The sequence below is a fragment of the Oryzias latipes genome, chromosome 11, assembly GCF_002234675.1.
Source record: "Oryzias latipes chromosome 11, ASM223467v1".
Lineage (NCBI taxonomy): Eukaryota > Metazoa > Chordata > Actinopteri > Beloniformes > Adrianichthyidae > Oryzias > Oryzias latipes.
In genome coordinates, this window is record NC_019869.2 from 20,595,290 (window position 1) to 20,613,878 (window position 18,589).

At 42.8% G+C, this 18,589-nt stretch overlaps 1 protein-coding gene across 1 annotated transcript in view; it reads right to left on the bottom strand.

Annotated features, from left to right (window-relative positions):
• The window catches only part of LOC101169374 (exostosin-1c), a 48,473-nt gene that overhangs the window by 5,670 nt on the left and 24,214 nt on the right, over positions 1–18,589 (bottom strand). The window contains exon 3 of the mRNA XM_011481145.3: positions 2,127–2,220. Coding sequence (XP_011479447.1) covers positions 2,127–2,220 — 94 coding nt within the window. The remainder of the gene's footprint in view (positions 1–2,126; positions 2,221–18,589) is intronic.

Consider the following 18,589-nt stretch of genomic DNA (forward strand, 5'->3'; position numbering starts at 1 on the left):
AGGGAGCCTGTGAGGGATAGAAGGTCTGCCTCTGGGTTGACTTCCAGTTTAGCTGTGGGCTCTGCTGACACTGAAAGGCAACACGAGTTCAACTAAAAACTGGAATCTAGAGAGGTGATCTAAGATGGATATGAGAGGGGGAGGAACAGGGTCATACAAGTTGTCCACCTGGTAGGTGAGGAGGTTAAGAAACTGGTTAACAACCTTAAACGCTGCTCTAACTCCATTTTTTTTTTACCCTTGTGCTATCTTAGATGACCCCACCCTTACATTGACGTGTTCTCCCTACCATGACAAAGGTGGATAAAGGTGGAAAGATTTCATGTAATCCATGGACACCAGTGAAGATCATAAATCATTGAAGAAAAAAGGTTCAGAGCACTGTCTAGTGGGTCTAGATGACCCAACTCCCAATGTTAGAGTGCCTAGGATAGCACAAGGGTTACAGACCAACTTTGATGATCATTTGATCTATGATCAAAGGGTTCTCAATTGTCTTTTATTACCATTATGTCATTAAAAAAAGACTCAAATCAAAAAACCTAGCCATAGTTTCTCCAGGGTGGCAGTAGTCTATCAGAAAGTGTGTCAGAAGTTGTGGGTGGTATCCATGGCGCGGCGCAACCCCATCCCCCTTTCTTTCCTCATGGCTGAGAGCTCTCTGTTTACACCCTCTCCTACTGGCTTCCAGCCTTAACAAACCCAACTTAACATTAGCGGTGCAACAGAAATGGCGAGAATTATGAAAGCTATCCAGCCGTCCAGTTTAGATCCAGATTCCAACTCGGACGAGGAAAGCAACGACGTACACGGACCTATTTGTTTGCAAGTGGATGATCAGAACGGAAAACCTTGCTGGCATCCATTGATGTTCAGCCAATGAGGATAAAAGTGTAGGAAAGTTAACCAGTACAGAACACGAGACTCAATAGATACAATTGTAACTCCATCATGCTGGTTGAACAGAGAAAACATGACAATGGAGATGAATAAATAACATTTGTTCACTATTTAATGAGTAAAGAGGTTTTATATGTTCACAATCTTTACTACTGAAGAAGTGAGAGCAGGAGTGCAAGATAATAGCAATACATTGTCGCTTTTGACCATTCACTGTATACAGAACTGGACTAAGTAACACCTCTCCTCTCGCACCCTAAACAGGAAGTCATTCTCTACTGGTGATATCCAGTTCTTGTTTACAGTCGATGCTTTTGACTTATATTTACAGAAATAGTTTTTATCACAATTGTTGCGTATTAGGATATTCTGCCAATAGGTTGCTCTAATATAGTTGTGCTTCAAATGTGATGTCTTAATGGACAATCACTGACGTCATCTGAGGCCTGAGGTCCTCAAGTATTGTTAGGCTACAGACTGGTTTCATGTCAGACAATATTTACACAGACTGGCCTATATGAGGTTGGCGTCCAACTCTTTTTCTGGTTTTTCTTAACTTTTGAGGGGAAAGTTAAGGGAAGAAAGTTTTTTCTCATTAAAGTTGTCCTACATGAAGTCTAGTTTAAAACCACCTAGATATTGTACAGCGGAGGAAGATTCAACAAACAACAAAGTCTCTAAAATCAATATTAGTTTTTTTTTCCATAGAATGACATTTTAGCACAGACAACTCAATTCAGGCTCCAAATATCCTTCAGAGTAGATTATCCTTCAAGGGGTTTATTGTTAAATATTCACCCATTGTGTATTTCTCTGTAACACAGAGCAATAGTTTCTTAAGATATCGTTCTTACAGCAAAATTCTTAAATATTTTTATCCACAAGGTTTCACAAATCAAAAACTACTTCCACAAATGAACAACTTCATTTGATTGAATCTTCATCATCTGTAGAATATATGCAGCCAATTCAGACTTTATTTGTTCATTTACACTTCATGTAAGATCCATTCAAATGTAAACTAGATTTTCCCTTAACTTTACCCTTAACCCTCAAAGAAGTTAAAAACTGGATGCCAACTTTAGCTTTAATAATTGAATAAAACAATAAAACTGTCACATAACTAGTATTTTCCTAAAATAATAATAAACGTGAATCCTCAGTGTTTGTTGGTAACATTAGTTAAGTCGGCTGAAGGCGTTTGTGCACGTCATACGTCTGTTTACCTGCAGAGACTCTAGGAAGCGAAAGGAGCCGAGGCGGCGGCCTCGAGGCACCAAGCAGAAGGTGGAGTTGTGAAGAAGCTCCTGGTAATCAAACCTGGCAAACATGAGAGGAAAAACATCAGAGATGAATGCAGACTGTCAGACGATTAGCAAACATTCTTAACACGTGAAAAATACACAAGTCCTAAGGAGTTTCAAAGGAAGTTGTGGGTTTGCTGCGCTTTGAATTCCAAAAACCAGCCTTTAAAGCTCAATGCTTGGAAAAGAGGGGGAGGTTGAGGGTCCCAGATTCGGGTTTGCCCTTGACCCCAAAAATAATTGAATAAGCCTCTGAAAAAGAGTCTGCAGAGGTGCCCTGTGAGAGCAGCTCCTCCTCCATCGCTGTGAAGAACGTTAGATTCTGGACACTGTGCAAATACAAACGCCACCTTCTGTTGCCTTACAGACAGACCCTTTTCAACAGTTTTGAATTTTCTCATCGCCATGGCAACAGACGTGGGGACAAACATATTTTCTAGCCCTGTTCTTGTTTAGAACCGTCAAAACCTCTGGTGTGCATTCGGTAAACTCGTGAAGTACTGTTTCCAGCACTAAGGGAGAAAATGTCCACCAAGAAATTACAACCGAATGTGCGGAGAACTAAAGTGGACGATATTTTAAAAGAAAGGAACTCAAAAAGTGTTAAAATGGTGTATCAAATAATATAAAAAAATAATATAAGAAATGAAAAACACCTAATTTAATCATAAGAGATTTAAAGAAATCTATAAAACAGAAATAAGAATGTGCAATAAATTATTTGTAGCTAAAATTAATAAATATATTAATGCAGTTATTTAAAACATTTATTTAGTTGACTTTAATTTGAATCTGAAGACTGAGGAAGAAGCAGAGATGTTGGTGTCTGTCTGTGTACAAGGTAAAGAGCGAATGACTGAACAGGTTTTTACTAAATCTCTCTTCTTGTCACAAGTTATACATGTGTTCTTCCTCCTCGTGCGTCCACATGTTGCCTGTGCACATCATTTCCCACAAGCTTGGGTTTCCAAAGCATTTGTGTCCCTGGACCTAAAGGTCGTGTGTCGGTGTTCGAGCATGCAGCAGGGACCGTGCACGCACACGTGCACATCCACCATCTGGCCTTGCAGCTCCGTCATGAACTCGGATGGAGAGAACGAGAAAGAAACGCGTTAGAGGTGTTGGTTCCTTTGGCTCTAGCGGCTCAGGAGCACATTGGATACAAAACAGTCCATTTAGTGCGTTTTTGCGTCTGTTTAGGACATTTTCTTGAGTTTGTCCATCCTGTTTGAGGGAAGTTTCCTCATTAGGTGTTCCCCATTACCCCCCCCTCCCCCCCATTCAGTATTGTTGGGCTGTTTTCTCAAACACATTAGTGTTGCTACTCTCATGTGTTCTTCTGGTCTTACAGCCTCCATTTCTATTGATTTTTCCAGGTTTTCTTATCCATTTTTAGACTTCCATCTCGTGCACTTTCATGCATTAAACACAGACATGGTATTGAATGTTCTTTAACAGTCAGAGATGAGTGGAGGGCTAGATAAATAAATCAATGAAGGAGTGGAAGATCTGGGAGATGCATTAACCCTGAATTCAGTTAGATGAAACATTTCTCTGTCAACTCTTCTTCTTCCTCTTTCGGCTTCTCCCATCAGGGGTCGCCACAGCGAACAAGTCGCATGGTGAACTTGACAATGTTTTACGCCGGATGCCCTTCCTGACGCAACCTTCTCAAACCGGGCTTGGGACCGGCACAGGGGTAGAGAAGGGAAATTTCTCTGTCAACTCTAATTTTGAAATATAACGGTTTTCTCTGACATCAGAGATTTTGGTGACCGTTATCGCTCCTATTCTGTTTCTTGGCCTGCTCATAGAAGAGTGCCCCAGTCCCAAAGACGAAACACAACAGAGAATCACAAAGGAGTCTATCTGGTCTGGAACCGTAGTTTAGTATTTACTGGACTTGTCGGAAATGGACGGCAAACTGAAAAGGGTTTTAAGTGAGCTGTTGTGCGTCTATTGTCAGATAGAATGATCAAACTGTGCTACCTACACATAAAGAGTAACTAGGCCCTTGCCACAACTGCTATAGGTGGGTTTTGAGTAGACTGAGAGCAGTCAACCTCTCTGTCATACTTAGTCATGGTTTGGTCCAGATTGTGAGCTGTAACTCAACCCTGATGTTAGTATGCACAAAAGCTGTAATCATCTCCATTTGCGATTGGTTTGGGTTAGGGTTGTTTTTTTAATGGGTTTTCCCTATTAAGCCGGTTTTTCTCGAGGTCCCAGGTTCCTCGACCTATCTCAAAACCGTCTGCTGCAACTATGTGGGACTTAAAATGCAGTTACAAGAGGAATCCACAACCTGTACCAGGTTCAAGGAGAATCTGATGGGTACAATTCTTATCGAGTCTATAGTGACAGAGACACGGGCACCACCAGAACCCCATACCCGATCCATCTAGGCACACCTTTGGGATTAGCTGAAAGTTACACACCATTGTTTCTTAAGGAACTATGATCAACAATCAATGCCTACAGCCTTGGAGGCAACACTTTCTCCTGAACTTTTCTACATTATTGGCTGCAAGGACTTTTGTGTCATCCTTTGGACTGTAGTAGTTACAAGAACCAATACAGGACCCTTGAGATCAAAGGTAGTCCATGCAAGACCTCTGTTGACCTCTGTTGACCTCAGATACTGGCTTTTGAGGACTGATGTAGCTCCACTCCCAACTCTAAGGATGGACGGTCTAACATGAGCAGATCATACCAACTCTTCTGCAAAAGCGTGACAATTGCTGGGATCAAATAATCCAGACAGTGAAGTTTTTAATGTGACTCAACTTCTGTTGCATATTTTTTACTATTTAACCTTTAACACCAGAGCTCAAAGCAGCACCTTGCCTCTGGTGGGAGGTTGGCGCCAGTGTTCGGCAGTGGAGCCGCCGCCAGTGCGTGAATGTGTGTGAATGTGTGTGTGCATGGATGAATGGGACTGTGACTATAAAGCACTTTGGGCCTTCGAAAGAAGGTAGAAAGCGCTAGATAAGTATACGCCATTTACCATTTACCAAAGTGTTTACAGGGCTCCAGACTGGGACCAAAATTTGAGAGTGTGCGACTAAATTTTACATCCAGTCGCACATGTGCTACCAGTAAATTTGCCTCCCCCACCCTCCGTATTTTTTATACATTAAACGTAGAAGGGGCACGTCAATGATCAATGAAATAATCAATGAGAAGCGAGCACACACGCACGCAGGCAGACACACACACTCACGCACATACTCATGAAACGCAAGCACACACTCGCGTGATGCCCGTCTGTGAGGCGGCCACTGGGTGTGAGAAGAATAGGGAAAGCCACTTTAAGTGGCTAAAATGCGTGGAGGGGGAGGGGCCTAGAGATATTCGCACGCACGTACACATCTGTGGGAAGGAAACGGAGACAGATATCATCACAACCTGATATGTGCGTCTGAGCTATGGGTAAGGGAACTATTGATTCATTCTTCCGACCTGCGGCTGGTGTACCAGTGCCAGAGTGTACAATAGGGGTCTCAAACTCGCGGCCTTTAGAACGTATTTTTTCGCTCGTAATTTTCTAAATGCATGCAGTCCGTGCTCAACTTTTCTCTAGATCACACAGAACCGGAGGAAGGTTTAGGGTTTTGGTTACGGTTACGGCGGCACATCAAACGCTTTATGCACGGCTGTTAGGGCAGCACACCCCTCCCGCGGGAGTCGAGTCAGCTGAAGAGAATAAATGTCCCACACCTACATGCGTGACAGCTAACGGGGCTTGAACTTTAAATATGTGCGAGTGACAAGATTTAGTTTTAGACACACTGAAAACACAATAGACGTGTTTAAGATGATCCAGCGCCGCGCCTGGATCGTTGGGGAGACCAGGCGGGGGGGGGGGGGGGGGGGGGGGGGGTGTTGAAGGCGAACGAAGGACAATAGGAAATTGGAGTTGTCCTTACCATTCAATTTAGTTTTAATATTCCTCTCCCCCTCAGTATGATCTGTGTTATTATATATGTTATGCTTATTTGAATGTTTTGTAATGTATGTAGCCTTTTTTTTTATCAATTGGTATTTTAAATTATTTTGATTGATCACTGAACTACAAAACCCATCAGAACACATGTCCCATAATGCATTGTTTTGTAGTTTGCAGTACTAAATTTCCAGCTGCGTTCGCTCAGGTTGGGGCCTTGCTCCCACCCCTTTCTCGGATATTTTTGTTTTGATTGACAGGTGATGTTGTAGCAAAAACAAAAATATACGTCACACACCAGGTGATCTGTGCAGCGTTGAGTTCACCTGGGTGATCTTAAACACACTTGTTGTGCATCTTGGCTGCACCTATTTGGTGTCACCAAGATAAATTTCCATCCGTTTGCTTTACTTATTTGTACTGTCATGATAGTGATGGTGCTGTCAGTTTACCTTCTTGTTGCATCTTCAAAAGTGCAGAATAAAATGTGACACTGAATTTGAAACAGCACATTGTAATTTATGCATCTATTATTAAAGTATTTATTAGTAATACAGTGGAAATTAGTAGATTTGGTTAGCATGTTGATTTACAGTATGCACCCCTAAATTTTCTGGTTGTGCCCCTAAAATTTTCAGTTGGGGGCCACAGTGCTCCTAGTGAAAAAAGTTAGTCTGGAGCCCTGGTTAACGCAATTAACAAAAACCAAAAGATTCCGACACAGAGAAAAGCAGCTTTCCACCGATATGCAACACTCTACTGTAACGAGTTGAATATTGACTGCCTTTCTCTGTTTCAGACTTACATTAATTGTGTAAATTACGGTAGTTGAGAGAATGTCAACACTGGAGCTAAAGGTAGAAAGGGTGAAAGGGGTTGGGGAGAAGCACACATAATTGTTCTTGGGTCGCGTCAGTTCATATTTCTGGTTCCTTTGGCCAGGTTCAGACCATTTACCGTGAAAGTCCTCCTTAATGCTCCACCATGTCCGGCCTAGAATGAGTGATCCACAGTACCGAGTACCCAAAAACCACCACCTGGTGGAGGCTACATTCCCCAAGGTGTTTTCTTGCCTCAAATATTAACCGTCTATTCTTTTCAAGACTGCTTTAGTCTTTCCACATCTTGAGCCTTTTCATCATCCAGTTCTTACCCCCCCCCCCCTTTATTCTCTTCTTGCAATCTTCCTGTTGTGGTAAAGATGGACCCAAGGTCAGCTCTGATTTGGATTTTGTTTGAGAAGTTATTGAGCTGCTGGGAGCAAAGAGCTGATGTGTCTTGAATGAAAAGCAAACAGAAGAATTACCATGAATGCTTCCCCTTAGCTGCAAGATTGAAGTTCCTTTCCTGCATTTAAATCCCGTCTTCATCTTATATTTATGCAGAGAGAGTTAATCTTCCAGCTGACTCAGTGTGCGAGAGGGAAACGTCGCGCACAAGACACACACACAAAAACTCAGGCGCCACAGGAGACTCGCGGATATTAGTCATCTCGGGAGGATTGTCACGACAAACGGGAGTCTCTTTCTGTATCAAATACCCAGCATCCTCTGTTCCCGTGCATCTGCTCAATTTAGTGCGCCTTTTAGTCCTACCGTGGTTCTGTTACTGTGTTCTGCGGTGCAGCTCAGTGTTTATGCTGCTTTCTCCAGCTGCAGTTTCTGTAATGGATCTCCTGCGGAAAAATATTTGTTTGTTTTTTTTCCCTGAGATTCCCTCAGTCCTCTGAGGTTTATTCTGAACTGACATTCAATCATGTGACTTCTGTTTGTTGCTGCCTGTTTGTAACAGCTAAATAATTCAGGACGTCAATCAAAAGACTAAACACAGTTTTGAAGGACGATTTCACCTAATAGGGTCGTGTATCTTTCCTTTTTTTGCATGATTCGATACACATCTCAATAAGTGGTCTATGAATCGATACATAAAAGATTCCATCAGTGCTGTGGCGATGCGATCCAGTCCATATCAGCGTTCCACCGATATGCAACTCATAATTAACGTTAAGTGTTCCGTTACGGCACAAACCCGCTTTTATCCGCAACAAAATCAGCTGATTTAGTTGATTGCATCAACACTTAGCTACGGCAATGAGTTGCATATCTGGGCAAAACTGCTTTTCTCTGCTTCAGAATTAGTTGGAATTACTTTAATTACATCAACAGTTAAAGGGTTAAAGTAGTCTAAATAACCCTTTTTAAAATCAATAATAATAATAATGCACCTTAAACATCCACAGTGCACCTTATGTGTAAATTATGACCTGGAACAAATTCTGGAAAATACTTAAAAGACAGTCCAAAACAAAAATACAAAATTTGTTGTGAATGTTGTGATGTGTACTGTACAGCAGCATAACACAAGTGAGTGCGTTGTTGTTTTTGTATTTTATGAACAATGTTCCGTTTCTTTCAATAAAGTTTGACTTATCCGTCGTGTTGCTCTTTCTACAAAGGTTAGTTATTGCAGAGAGAAGAACTGAGTTAGTTTAAAAAAACTTCCCATGAACCCTTTGACCCAGTGCCTTCCTCTTGGCACCTCTAGGCATTCTGGGGAGTCAAATAATTTGTATTTTTTAATGTTGCTTTTATTCTTGTATATTTTTCAAATATGACGTCATCATTTTCGATGCATATGATCGGAGGATCTTAGATTCAGTTCCCGCCTTTCTAGTCTGTGTGTTGAAGTGTCCTTGAGCAAGACACAATATGCCACGTTGCTCCTTGTGGTCATAAGTTGTCGGACGTCAGAAGTGTAGGATGTGCTGGCCCCCCAGATGTTAGCCACAATGAAACGTCGAGAGCTGGTCTGGTGTCAAACACACCTCCCCCGCACCACCCACATGTGTGTGTGCGTGTGGGAGTGTGTTTTGCTAAAGCACTTTCTCCAGTTCCATCCATTAATCACAGAGGCGGAGGTCTTAGCTCTCTAATCTGAGCGGACTCTAGCTGATCCTCTGATGCTGTGACTTACACCTCCACCCATAACACACACACACACACAGGTAAACAAAGGCATAAAAGGGGGATTTGTGTCTTTATTGGTGTGGTACATTAAACACTTTCCGCACAGAGGCTGAATCCTTTGTCATTCTAGGCTAGATTGACATAAAAGCTGCTTTCAACAAAAAGATCTGCAGCTGCTGTGATCTTCTCTAAATGGCAGTAAAGTGCCTGTAATTTCCCATCAAGCTGCAACCAGAGCTCAGCTGTGACCCCATCCCATAATATCAAATCAAAGGAAACCAAACAATATGAAATGTACTTGTTTGTTCTCCTGTACTCTTTAGTTTTGACAGTAGAGTAGTAGCTTCTGCCATGAACTAGTCAGCTGCTCCACAGAATATAAAACCTATTGACCTGTAGCCCTGCTAGCACGGTTAGCATTGTTTTCAGTTATCAAAAGGGTCGGTTTGTTTACTTTAAACTTAATTTATCAAAGATTAATCTATTATTCTAGCATTAAAGACCCAGTCCAATAAAAAACGTTTTTGGTGTTTTTAAACATGTTTTTGTAGCATTTTTCTGATAATAGAGGGAAATCGAAAACAAAGTTGCATTTCTGAGTATTTTTTTTATTAAATCATTGGGACAAAAAATGTAAACGAGCGAATTTGTGATGTAGAAAACACACTGGGCAGGCTCTGCTCCGCAACGAGAAGGGGAAGGGGGGCGGGGTTGCTCTGTGGCAAATGTCTTTCCCACAACTCAGAGTTGATTGTCTAATGAACTCCTGCCTTTCTGTAGGAAAATAGGTTGTAGAAAACGACAGACATTCAAAAGTATTTGGGGTGAAAACGGCATCATTAGAATGAAAAGAAGTCTACAGGGAACGAATGGAGCGGGGACTTTAAGTCATGCGTTGTACCTTCCCATCTCTGATATAGTAGTTTGAAAAAAGTCTGGAGTTTACGCAGGAGGTCGCCTTCAAGGCAGAAGCTCAGCCGGTCGGAATGATGGATGAACGCGGAAACAGATCGTCTGGATAGAAATGAGCGTCATGAATACAAGTTTGTGTGCAGAAATCGGATCTGTGCCGTCAGCCCGCTCACGAGGCTATGAGAAGCGCCGTGGCTGCATGAATGAAGGCTCTGTTTAGAGGCAGCTTCATAAATTGCGTTTTTGTTTTTTTACCATAGAAAAACAGTTTGATTCCAAGAATGAGTCTGACTGTTGGTGAAGCCAATGAGGAGGAGCCTAGAAGACTCCCGCTGAACTCTGGGATGGTTTGTTTTTCAGCATTCTTTTTTTCTTTGAGGTGCGGCGCACATGAATTCAGTGCAAAGCAAACTTTCCCTCATCTTGAACTTGAAAGCGGAGCCACACCTTCAGGCTCCGCCCTGCTGTTGATGCAGCTGCTCTGCGTTTGTTCTGCAAATCCTGCAGCTTCACCCCTGTTTGTCTGCGGCTCGCTGCCCCTGCCGTCGCAGATTTCTGAGCGTGCTCACCCCTACATCCTCCTCATCATCATCATCCTTATGTCTGAGGCTGCAGAGACAGGAAGCATCCCGCTCTGATGGAAGAGGAGGCGGCCTCACCTCACTCGCCTCTATTTTTAAATGCAGGGAACCTGATTGCAGATCAGTCACGCTGCAGAGGCTCACCGACGCTGCGAGCTTCACCGCAGCCACCAAACAGGCTGGTTCTTTCCTCCGGTGGATGGTTCCATCTCATGACCAGATGGTGGAAACTCCACTAAACTAGAACATCACATCTGCTGCAGAAGCACTGAAAGAAAGTTCAAATGCTGAAATTCAGCTCAGAAGAAAGAACGATTTTGATTGAATATTTGCTTTTACTTTTTCCTTTCCTGCTATTTTGATACGAACATCTGATCCTTTTTTGAAAACTTGAGTCTGAAATGTTGAGTTTAGCAGCATGACCCACGTGTGGCTCCCGTTGAAAAGAAAAACGTTCAGCATTCAAGGCTTTTTTCTGCTTTTACCCACAATCCCATCAGTCCCGGCAGCACCTACGCCTCGCCACTTCTCCACCTTTCACCTGACCTCCACCACGTACTGACATCATTTACATTCCTCTCCATCGCTGAGTTTTTAACAAAGCAGTCCATGGGACGAAACCAGCCTCCAGTGGTGATTTGAGGAACTGCAACATTTGATTTGCTCTAAATTTGGAAACAGAAGGCGGGGGCTTAGTTTTTGTCCTTTTAAAGCAGGGCCACTATAACCATCAACAATGGAAAAAATAAAATAAAAAACCAAAAAGTTGGCTCACTGTCAACCAACGATAACTTTAAGCACAATTTTAAAGAATCAAGTCTCTTTTATTTGTTTCTGCTATAAAGCTGGATCACTTTGACCAATATGAGTGAATAAAAAACAGCCCCTAGTGGTTATTTAGGGAAATTGCCTCGCTCCAGGTCGTTTTCAAATGTGCTGCATTCAGTCAATTGTTTGCCCCAATAGAAAACCTCCCAATTTAGTCCCACCCCTTAACGGTCACATGACCATGTGCACAACTTTTATGACAAAATATAAAATAAAATAAAAACTGTATAAAACTTTAGAGAGGAAAAAAATAAAAAAAGGCCCCTCCCTAGTGGTTATTTAGTAAACTGGCCTAACTGGGGATAACTTCATTTTTTAATGTGCTTCACTCTGGAAGTTTGTCCCCACGGGAAAACCTCACATTTTGGTCTTGCCCCTTGATGGTCACATGACGTGGGTACTACTTTAGCTTTAGACAACTTTTACAACAAAATAAAATTAAAACAGTGAATTGGCCGAGCTGCGGGAAATTTCTTTTTCACACGTGCTTCGTTCTGGAAGTCACCTGTCCATAAGCACGGCTTCTTGTGAACTCCTGCATGTCCAAGAGGCCCCTCCACCGAGTAAGGACGTGTGCACAACGCCCCCATTCAACTGCAAGGCCTCCTGGCCGCCTCCTTCAGCGCCTACTCACAGGGGGCTCACTGTGTGGCAGCTGGACTCTGTCCCGGACCTCTCCAGAACCTTCCTCTGAGAGGCTGCTGGCGGCAGACCCGACAGCTTTCGCTCAACAGACTGAACAGCAAACAACACAGCAGCTTTCATGCTCCCCGCTTAGAGAAACACCCCTCTCTGAAAGGGGGATGAGCCCTCCTCATCTTCACACAGAGGACACTCGTGTGTGTGTGTGTGTGTGTGTGTGTGTGTGTGTGTGTGTGTGTGTGTTTGTGTGTGTGTGGGTGTGTGTGTGTTTGTGTGTGGGTTCTCAAAGCGAACCAGACCTGCAAGACTGCTCTGCTCTTTGGCTGTCAGACCTTCAGCTTTTCCTAAAAACCAACAGATCCACGTCAGCAGGACAATCCAGCGCCACGTTTTCATGCGATTCTATATTTCTTTTAAGTGAAACGTCCGCCATCGTTTCATCCCACAGAGAAAAACCGTCAGCGGTTTTGCATGGAGATGCAACGCTGCAGCAAATTGCAAACACTTCGATCAACGGAGACTTCAGACAAGTTGAATCTGACTCCTATTGATTGTAGGAGCTCTCAGAGGAGGAGGAGGAGGAGCGTGCTGCATGCGAATGCACACTTAGGCTTTTTCTTCAGCTGAAGTGGCTTTTACGGGGAGTGGAAGGAGGAGAGGGGTGTTTAGATACACGAACTTGGCAGAAGCAGTCCAGTTTGGACCTGGGAATCTAAGGTGGGCAGTTTAAGAGCATGGCGGAGTGATTCTGATGATATGGGACACTGGATCGCAGCCTCATTTTTGTAGCGGTTTGTGTTCGTTTGTGTCGTGTGCTGGCAGACGCTCCCACCAGCAGAAGATCGCACAAAACGAGGTGTGAAGTGATTTAGACACGGAGATGAAAGGCCGGAGCATCTTCTGCTGCAACTATATCAGATTCTGCAGCTCCGGGGAGGAGAGTGTGCGCCCAAACACACACAAAACACACAAAGGCTGGACTGTAGGCCAAGTAAAACCAAACCAACAGCTCCGACAAAGTCTCACTGTGGTGAAGCTTTCCTTTTCCTCCTAACTTCTACCCCCTTCCCTCCCCTCTTATGGTTAAGGCTCCATTCATCCCTGCTGGAAGGAGATCATTCACAGCAGCCGGGGTGGGGTTGCCACGGCGCCCCCGTTTGGACCGCCCGGCCCGTCACCTGCAGATGCCAGCAGCATCAGGGGAGCAGCAGGTGTTCACGCCTCGTTTTCTGCGCCTCCCGTGCTTCAGAAACGAAGAGATTTCCCAAAGAAAACAATGGTGGAGGAGATCCAGGAGGGAGGAAGCATGTTTTTGTCTGGATCGGGTTTAAGTCGAAACAAAGGGGAGAGATGCAGCAAAGTGTGGAAACCGGGGGGGGTCCTCATGATCCGGCAGGAGGAGGTGATGCCCAGCAGACAGCTGGAGAACAGCAGGACCGCAGAAACGAGAAGCTCAGAAGATTCCTGTCTGGGGGGAAGACGTCACGCGACGGTCACTCAGGGCGAAAATCTGTATGTGGAAGATATGTGGGTGAAAGGTCGAGACAGACACTGAACCACACGGAGGTCAAAAATCCACCCAGACGGAGGGAAAAGGATCCAGCAGCTTGATCTCCAATGGAGATCTGGAGTTGGGAAGATCCTTAACAAGGCGTTTCTTCAGTATTTTCAAAACGACACCCTGAACAAGTTCAGCGAAAGAAAAGCGCTGGAAGCACCGTTTTTATCGCTGAAGATGATGGTTAATCTCATTAAGAGCCTATTTTTGCACTAAATACTGAGAATACAGACAATTCAGAGATTTTTAGACTACAGTATTCCCTCTGTTAAGTTCTAAAAATAACCTGCAATTGACGAAATCCATAGTCAGCTCTCTTTTTCTTTCTTTTTTAGTTATTTGAGATATTTTAAGGCTGGAAAACCCCTCACTACACAATTTATACACTTTTCTCAGTCAGACATGAACATCTTCACACTTTTCTCTTTCCTTTAAACTCTCAAAATTTCAAACCTAAAAAGAAGTCCAGAACTATCGAATGGAAACAAAAAGATCTTATCGCAATCCAAGTTTTATGTAACTCTGGCGAGCTGAACGCATTCTGTTTAGGAGAAACGACACAGAGGACATTGATTGACAAGGACAACAGCCAATCATGCAAAATGCACACAAAAAATTCAGCAAAATAAACACGGCTGCCCGCAGATAATGCAGGATACAAGAGATATTTTGGTCTTAAATACCAAACATAGATCATCTACTGTATTTTTCAGAGTATAAATTAGTTTCGTGCATAGTTTGACTGGGAGGGTGTAACCTATACTATACGCAACTTACATGTGATTCTTTTTTTTTAACCCTTGTGCTATCCTAGGCCCTTTAACATTAGGGGGGTTGGGTCATCTAGACCCACTAGACCGTGCTCTGAACCTTTTTTCTTCAAGGATTTGTGATCTTCACTGGTGTCCAAGGATTACATGAAATCTTTCCACCTTTATCCACCTTTGTCATGGTAGGGAGAACACGTCAATGTAAGGGTGGGGTCATCTAAGATAGCACAGGGGTTACTAGGTACCGTGCATATGTGTGTTATTTCCCCTGACACCCACTAGAGGGCACTGCAGGTGCATGTATCAGTATCTGCTGCTGACAGCAGCGCAGAAGAAGAAGTGCCGCTCAGGCTTGTTCTGAATCGTTGCACTTTTCTCCTAAAAGTGGAACTTATTCTCCACAAATTATAATTTTTTTAAGTTCTTTACTATGTTTTATTTTGGTTGCTGCAACTTTTACTTTAGAGCGACTTATAGCCCAAAACAAACAGTAAATTAAAAACTAAATACTGTTTTTAATCGACTATTTCTTTTATTTAGGAAATATCAAATGTCCAAACCCACCTATTTCTGGGTGAAAAACACCAACACCTCATTTTATTTTGCAGAAATGGTTTGAAACAGAATCTGAGTAAAAGCTCCAGAACCTTCCAGAACCTCTCCAGAACCTTCATCGTGTTCCATTCAGAGGTGCACCTGCTAATGTGTTCTTGTTCTGCTGCAGAACCATCACACTCCCACCCCCTGTTTGGCCCCTCTTTCTGAACGTGTTGAGTCTAGAAGAAAAGGGATTGGGGTTCCTCCCATGTCACATCGGTCCACAGGACATTTGTATCAACGTGTGTTCTTTTTGCCCAGCAGTTTTTCTCCTTGACCTGTTCCATAGATCCATTTTTGTCCTAAAATCTTTTTCTGACGGTTGAATGTGAACGGTTGAATGTGAACTCTGACCCCAACTGAGTGAAGTAAGGGCCCTCACCTTCTCCTGCTTCTTCCATGACCTTCGTGACTCATTCTTCTGCACTGTTCCAGGGTTGCTCCATGTGTTGATGTTGGCTCTCACCGAGGTTCCCAGATGGACAGGTTCTCATTTGTTCTGGAATTTTTGTCAGATGTCTGGAGTGTCTCATTATTTTGGAAACGGTAGCTTTACTTTTCGGTGGTTCTGCTGCAGAGCCAGAGGGAAGCGGCGATCGGGTTGTACATCAGCCACCGAACGCCGCAGGAGTTTTCTCAGTTGGAGTGTGAAACCCGACGTCTCTGCAGCGGCGCTTTCCGTCTCACAGCGAGTTCCTCATTCATCAAACGGGACAAAAAAGCCGACAGAGCAAGTCCCCCGCATCCCCGAAGGGGAGCTCAGCCCCAAACTTCAGAGTAATTCATCATCATCTGCATGTGCCTTCCTTGCTTCTGCAGCAGGAACACGCCTCTTTTTCTGGGACACGGATGCACGCGTGTACACCCTTCACCCCCCCAGGTGAAAAGCGCCTCCTCGCTGAGGACTGGTGTGTGTACGCACGCACTCGCGGAAGAAAATCCATCAGGACCTTCCCATGAACAAAAACATACAAATCCCTGTTTAACCTGAATCCCTGCAGTTATCAAAAAGCAGACCGTTGATGGATTATCTGTATCAGCCGCTCGCCTCAGCAGCCAATCACTGCGCTTCGTCCTGCTTCAAATCTGCATAAAAAGAGGCAATATTAAAAGTCTTTTCATCTTATTGGCAACTTCCACAACAGCATTTCCTGACCTAATTTTCCTCCTCATGTGTTGGGCAGCGTGGAGTCCTGAGAGGAACCCAGAACGCCGCAGACGGCCTAATTGCTGCAAAAGCTTGCTCAGAGTGTCTAAGAGGAATGATGTGCTTCTCCGCACTTTAACGACATGAACTTTTCGACGTGACGCCGCCCCGCGCGTCCTCCTGCATCTGACATTCTCCCAGCAGCTTCATTAACCGGAAACCAATCAGCTTTACAACTGAAACCAAATAAGACATCGCTGCATCTCCAAACCTCAAACATGAGCCAACTCTGGGCCCAGACTGTGGTTTATTCTGCTGAGGCACTAATGTTAAGGTTTAGCATTATAGCATTTAAGCTAGCACATTAAAACAAGCAACAATGCGTATTGACAAACCTTTCACGCTAGCATGTTTAGTATTGTTGCTTTTTTAAAACCATTTTAAAAACAATTCATTGTAGAATTTCAAAACATTGAGTGGACATTTTTTAAATATTTATTTGGATTATTTAGTATTTTGTAGTATTTTACTAGGGACCGCAAAGGGTGTCACTGCGCATGCCTTGGTTTCCACGTTGGAAAATCAACGGTGTTAAAATATGCGTTGCGGTGCTTACTGGGATACTTTATAATTTGATTGAAAAGTGGACTTAGCGGACATTTGTGAGCCAACGGCAACTTTCTCATGACTTTGGTTCAATTTCACAGCTTCGTGAAAGGTAGAAGATAAATAAGGTCCCCCAAACCACCCCCTAAACATTGAGGAAGCGTGACGAAACACGCGGAATTCATCGTTGCAGACCCGAGTCTTACATATCACATCATGACAAACAATGTAAATAAGCACTGTAAGGAGCGGTCACGGGTTCAAGCCCTTAATACGGCATAATAAACTGCAGCCAGAGGACGTGAAACATGTAATTACATTAAATGAACAATTTTTAAAAAATATTAAAACCTTTAGAAATTCTTTCACATGGTCATGTTGATGGTGATTAGAGCACAGATAGAGAAGAAGACCAAAAATTCTTGATGTGTCTATCGCTGTGATTACCAAGTTTTCCTATTGTTTTCTAGCCGCAAAACAAAGGTTATCAGCTAGACGTAAAATATTAATAACTTGCTCAATGTTATGTCTATTGGACTATTTTGTGTATTTCTGTGTTGGGAATTGGAAGCTCTATCATTTGTGATCACCAACATTTATCTCTGGACCTTAGAAATGTGTGGCTTGCACTTAAATAGACTAAGGTAGCACCTTTAGCATTATTCAGTTTTATGTAACTTTTTCTTATCGATTTACCCTTTTTTTAACTTAATAATTTGGCCTTTTTTGCATCTAATTTAGAACTTTTAGTATTCTTTGACTTAGCTTATATTTTTTGCTGTAGTCTTACTTTACTTATTTGCTAAACAGAAATGTATTTGGTCATTTTTAAATCCTTTTATCAGCAATTTTGCTTTTTTTAATTTTTTTTTTACTAATTTAGCTTTCAAAGTGGTACTGTTAGCTTTTTATTTACCACTTTCTTGTCTCTTTAATGCTGTTATCGTCATTAATACTATTAATACCATTATTATTTATTTCTTTTGATAAAATTACGTCTAAAGAGATTTAGCAGCACTCCAGAGACAGCATAGCCTGTAATCTGACTCCACAAAGGCCCAGATATAAAACACTGAATGACACCAGTGGGGGGATCGCACAAGCCGACTTTAGAAACCTAAAATACCAAGAAGAACCACTGAAGATCCCAGGAGCTCCAGAGGAGCTTGGGAGTGTTGAAGCTAAACTAGCCACGTTCTTTTAGCAGAGCTCTGAAGCCCCAAAGTCAGTCACCAGATAGCGTTTGTTCGCTGATCTTCACAGCAGCTGGACGGCATCAGGAGGATTCACGACTGACGGTTACAGCTGATGATCTTCCACAAGCATGGCTGGTATCTCAGCAGGAGGCTTGGCATCAAATGGATCCTCTTACAACTCCCAGCATGCAGCACACATCTCATGTGTCCAAGTGTTGTGCAAAAAACACTGGAACAAAAATCACCAAGGGAGCACAACAATTCCAACTAACTAGCTACTAACCATTTTTCTGATGGAGAACATATATAGAAAAAATTAAGCTCAAAATTTCGTATCTGAGTATTTCTTTATTTAAATAATTGTGAATCAGGAGTAAAAAATGTTGTTGGAAAAAGATTGTATGTGTAATTTGTATTTGTAAATAGGCAACCCAGCCTGCCTCTTTAAATCCAAATGTATCGTCACAACTGTTTAACTGCACTATGCCATCTTAATCTTATTTTATCTTTCAGTGTTGCCAAAAATGGGCTTAAATAGAGCTAAAAACAAATAAACCACAAAGCCTTTGAATCAAAGGAAATGTCAAAAAATTCAGAACAATTAAAAAATCTGAGAAAAAAAATGGTTTTGCGGCT